Source organism: Schistocerca serialis, chromosome 5 (assembly GCF_023864345.2).
Source record: "Schistocerca serialis cubense isolate TAMUIC-IGC-003099 chromosome 5, iqSchSeri2.2, whole genome shotgun sequence".
Classification (NCBI taxonomy): Eukaryota; Metazoa; Arthropoda; class Insecta; order Orthoptera; family Acrididae; genus Schistocerca; species Schistocerca serialis.
Window position 1 is genome coordinate 528,950,484 of NC_064642.1, and position 5,516 is coordinate 528,955,999.

At 39.9% G+C, this 5,516-nt stretch overlaps 1 protein-coding gene across 1 annotated transcript; it reads right to left on the reverse strand.

Moving 5' to 3' along the window:
• Positions 1-4,321: 4,321 nt before the first annotated feature.
• LOC126482060 (protein spaetzle 4-like) lies at positions 4,322-5,308 on the reverse strand. The gene has a single exon (XM_050106036.1). The coding sequence runs from the start codon at positions 5,306-5,308 to the stop codon at positions 4,322-4,324; it is 987 nt and encodes a 328-aa protein (XP_049961993.1).
• Between the last annotated feature and the right edge of the window lie 208 nt (positions 5,309-5,516).

Sequence of the window (5,516 nt, forward strand, 5' to 3'; positions counted from 1 at the left end):
CGAAGTCAAAGATATAGGTCTACAGATTTGCGCTTCTGCTAGACGACCCTTCTTGAAAACTGGGTCTACCTGTGCTCTTTTCCAATCCTTTATAACCTTCCGTTCCTCTAGAGACTTGCGGTACACGGCTGTTAGAAGAGAGGCAAATTCTTTCGCGTACGCTGTGTAGAATCGAATTGGAATCCCGTTAGGTCCAGCGGACTTTCCTCTCTTGAGTGATTCCAGTTACTTTTCTATTCCTTGGACACTAATTTCGATGTCAGCCATTTTTTCGTTTCTGCGAGGATTTAGAGAAGGAACCGCAGTGCGGTCTTCCTCTGTGAAACAGCTTTGGAAAAAGGTGTTTAGTATTTCAGCTTTACGCGTGTCATCCTCTGTTTCAATACCATCATCATCCCGGAGTGTCTGGATATGATGTTTCGAGCCACTTACTGATTTAACGTAAGACCTGAACTTTCTAGGATTTTCTGTCAAGTCGGTACATAGTATTTTACTTTCGAATTCACTGAACGGCTCACCCATAGCCCTCCTTACGCTAACTTTGACATCGTTTAGCTTCTGTTAGTCTGAGAGGTTTTGGCTGAGTTTAAACTAGCAGTGAAGCTCTCTTTGCTTTCGCAGTAGTTTCCTAACTTTGTTGTTAAACCACGGTGGGTTTTTCCCGTACCTCACAGTTTTACTCGGCACGTACCTGTCTAAAACACATTTTATGATTGCCTTGAACTTTTTCCATGAACACTCAACATTGTCAGTGTCGGAACAGAAATTTTCGTTTTGATCTGTTAGGTAGTCTGAAATCTGCCTCCTACTACTCTTGCTAAAAAGATAAACCCTCCTCCCTTTTTTTATATTCCTACTTACTTCCATATTCAGGAATGCTGCAACGGCCTTATGATCACTGATTCCCTGTTCTGCGCTTACCGAGTCGAAAAGTTCGGGTCTGTTTGTTATCAGTAGGGCCAAGATGTTATCTCCACGAGTCGGTTCTCTGTTTAATTGCTCGAGGTAATTTTCGGATAGTGCACTCAGTATAATGTCACTCGATGCTCTGTCCCTACTACCCATCCTAAACATCTGAGTGTCCCAGTCTGTATCTGGTAAATTGAAATCTCCACCTAAGACTATAACATGCTGAGAAAATTTATGTGAAAAGTATTCCAAATTTTCTCTCAGGTGTTCTGCCACTAATGCTGCTGAGTCGGGAGGTCGGTAAAAGGAGCCAAATATTAACCTAGCTCGGTTGTTGAGTGTAACCTCCACCCATAATAATTCACAGGAACTATCCACTTCTACTTAACTACAGGATAAACTACTACTAACAGCGACAAACACGTCACCACCGGTTGCATGCAATCTATCCTTTCTAAACACCGTCTTTGCCTTTGTAAAAATTTCGGCAGAATTTATCTCTGGCTTTAGCCATCTTTCCGTACCTATAACGATTTCAGCCCTATTGTTGTAAAGAAAACTCAGTTGTTTCTTTTTAAACATGACAAATCTATTGGCCAGCATTGTACTGGGCTGCACCAGAAAAAATTCTTTTAGGAGCAGGTATATAAGCGTTATTCGGCGACCTTATTGAGGTAAGAATTTTCAATTTATTCAGTATGATCTTTCAGGGCCATGACGCAGCACTGCTGACGTCCAAATTTGCCAGTTTAGAATCACAGTCAGTTAATTATTGAAAGGTTATATATATATATATATATATATATATATATATATATATATATATGAGTCCCTTTTTTTAACTAGGTGGTTAGACACATTTTTTATTGGTAGGTTACGGAGTTTATCTGTAGGTGCCGGCCGGAGTGGCCGTGCGGTTCTAGGCGCTACAGTCTGAAGCCGAGCGAGCGCTACGGTCGCTGGTTCGAATCCTGCCTCGGGCATGGATGTGTGTGATGTCCTTAGGTTAGTTACGTTTAATTAGTTCTAAGTTCTAGGCGACTGATGACCTCAGAAGTTAAGTCGCATAGTGCTCAGAGCCACTAGCTGTTGGTAGGTTACGCTAAATGTGAATGTTATACATATTTTTTCTGTTGGGTAGTTACACTGAATGTGAATTATGTAATCATAATTTTTTATCTGTTGGGAGGTTACACTAAATGTCAATGCAATACATAATTATTTTTAATTGTTGGGAGGTTACACTTGTCGACAACCAGCCAGGATCGTATTTTTTGTGAATTTCTGGGAAGTAGTCAGTTATATATCTGCTCTTATTTACTTAATGTAAAATGTAGTTTGCATCTGGCGCAACGCATTTACTAATTTGTCACTCTTCCTTTCACAGATCTTCGGCAATTTATTGTTCTTTGTTTTTATTGTATTTGTTCCATTTTTGCTTTGTATTTGATTTTGTGCTTATCTTTGACTTGTGAAAATGTCGCGAAAAACTGCTAACAGTACATCGCGATGTGCAATGAGCGAAAAAGCCGACTTGAATAATTTGACCAATAATACTGGCGACACTCAGTGCCATAATGACAATCCTCTAATCACAGACAATCAGTGCGTGCTGACCACCAGTTCCCATTTTATTTCAAATGATGAACAAACAAATTAAATCATGTCCACACTAAATTTAACGACAACTGATGAGGCGGCACGTTCCGTTACAATGAACGCTGCCCAGTTTGACACACCTGATTTGCAAAATTTACCCTGTGAACAGATAAATGTTTCTAACGAAAATGAACAATGTAGTCAACATGCGTCAGATGTATTTGATTCCGACATAGTCACCCACAGTGGACATCCGATTAGCAAACTTTTTCGTGAATCAGACAATGACCAAATGGTTACACAAAAAGTGACAAATGCAAATATACCATCACACAGCACAGTGAATAGGGTCCCTAATTTAGGCTTGGATCAAGGTATGGCATTATTGCTACAACTTAATGAATCGTGCAAACAAGTGAATGAAAAATACGACAACCCTCTCAAACAACTTAATGAATCGAACAAACAACTTAATGAAAATCTCAAACAGTCGAATTAAAAACAAGACAACAATTTCAAACAACTTAATGAAAAACAAGACAATAATTATAAAAAACTTAATGAATCGAACAAACAACTTAATGAAAGTTTGAAACAGTCGAATGAAAAACACGACAACCTTAATGAACAGAACAAACATCTTAGTGAACAGATTACTGCCGTTGCCTTGCAACGTCATGATACTAAAGAATAATTACGTGAGGAAATTAAGGCTTGCGCTAGGAACAGTAGTGAAGAAATTAGATCTTTTGCGCAGGAATTACGTAATACGCATGCAGACACAACAAAATTACTTAGAGATGAAATTAGTGCAGTCGCTTAAGAATGTTCTGAAAACGCAACACAGTTGCGCAAAGAGTTTAAATTAATGTCAACAGAACTCTCACGCACTCTGGATGCGAAAGTCGATAAGAAATTTGAACAAGAGAACAGCCAAATCGACGAACGTTTTAAAGTGACAAAAAATGAAAAATGATTTAGTCTCTAACACGTCAGAGCATGAGCCACATCTTGAACATTTGTCACATTCACACAGCCAGTGTACTTTACAGAGAGTACGTGACTTAGAATCCGAACAGACACAGACAAACAGATTATCATACAATCCTGAACCAGCTCAGTGATTCAGAGACGATAATTTTGATTACAAACACTTTCTATCCGTGTGAAAATTGAAGGTATTTAAAAATGACAGAACACAAATACACTCTTTGGACTGGATACAACAATTTGCTTTTGACCGGCATCACCTGTAACGCAGAAACTAAAATATATTTGCAGCGCGTAAGTGACATCAGGGGATTCATTACACTTCGATGAATATGTGAACAAGGCCCCGAGCCGTAGTAGTGCTATTTCATCTTTAGTTTTCTGCACTGCTGCCTTCTCTTTTATATCTGTCAAAACAACTCTTCAACTAACGAGCTATCTAGGATTAAGAATGAGTAAAGAAAACCTGATATGACAAGTTTTACCGAAAGTGACAGTTATCATCATACGCTCCAGAAATGACAACCATCAACAGTTTAATAGCAGACAAAATTTTAAATATCAGTATTGTCGGGTTCAGCTAAACTGGTGGCTGTCCGACCTTTGCTTAACGTGATTCAGAAGAATGAAGACCTTCAGTTGAGCAACAATAACTTTATTGCGAGCGCGTATCTGACAACGCCTGGCATGCACGGACAGATCGGAGCTATAAAATTTGCTTCCGGCCTATACAGAGGATCCTTAATCCTCGGAAACTTCCGTAGTTAGGAGAGAAAACAGTACTCGTCCACACAAGTCAGGAGGCACGGAACTACTCACTAACTCAAACAACAAGGAATTCAGGTGGCAGGTCATAGCAGCGACAAACACAACATGACGGAAATTTAAACCAATCAGAGAATATTCCATGACATTCATTGTTGGGGTCATACGCCAACAGTCTGTGAAGACGATTCTGTTGTTCACAGCGACACCCTTCACGACAGTACATTTGTTTCAGCTCATACGTGCATTTTTCCCAGTTAACATATTGCTCAAATGGATACAAATTCAATAAAGCAAGAACTTCCCCACGGGTGTTGTTAGCCCAAAAAGATGCTACAACTTCTTCTTTCACAGGACAAGCATTCACTCCTCGAAGTCTGTGTGCTGGCAGTGGCTGTTCCTTATGCTTTGCTTGTGCATCTTGAAAAAGCATAGTTTCTGAAACGTCCTCCTTCAGTAGCTGTGCTGTTGTACTGGTTGTCCCTTCAGTAGTTGTTATGTGAGTATTTGTAACAATAACTGTGTCAGTTGTAATTTCAATCTGATCAGTAATAAGATCTGGCACAAGGCTTGATCCCATAAAGCTGTCTTCTGTAGAGTCTTCAATGAAATTTGTGCTGTTATCTTGAGCAGTAGTTGTCAGCAGTGTGCTGGCAGGTGTTACAGTTGTATGCTGGGTGGTATTATACTTTGAGGAAAAATTGGTAGTGGTTAATGGAGATGGCTTCAGATTCTGTGTCGTGTTCTGTGTAGTGCTCTTAGTGTTTGTAGTTGTTCCTTGAGGAGCTTCAGTTGAGGTAGATGAAGAGAGAGCTTCTTGCTTCTGTTCCTTTGTAGTGGCACTTGTCACAGGAGCCTTATTTCTGAATGATGTTCTTCGCGATTCTCCTAGCTTCCATTCATTGTCGTGCATGTAATTCACATCATTGGACACAATTTCAGCTCTGAGGACGGAAATGTGTCTTTCTTCACCATACATTCTTCCCATCAGGCCATGGTTCTTCTGGACAAATCGACGAACTGCATGCCAGGGACTGTGCACCATGATTGCTTCTGAAAGTCACATGGTGGTTCATGAGATTTAGATGTCCTGCATGGTTTTGCACATGACGAATAGCCATCATATGCATGTAAAATGTGAATGCAACTTAGAATAATCGGCGACCTTGAATTAGCGCGTGGGAGCGTCGCTACAGTATCATCAAAATTATCAGCATCAGCATTTTGGTAATAACACAGGCTTTTCCCCCAAC

Excerpts from the sequence above, each read along its gene's own strand:
- LOC126482060 (XM_050106036.1), bottom strand. The coding sequence starts at position 5,308 with ATGGTGCACAGTCCCTGGCATGCAGTTCGTCGATTTGTCCAGAAGAAC.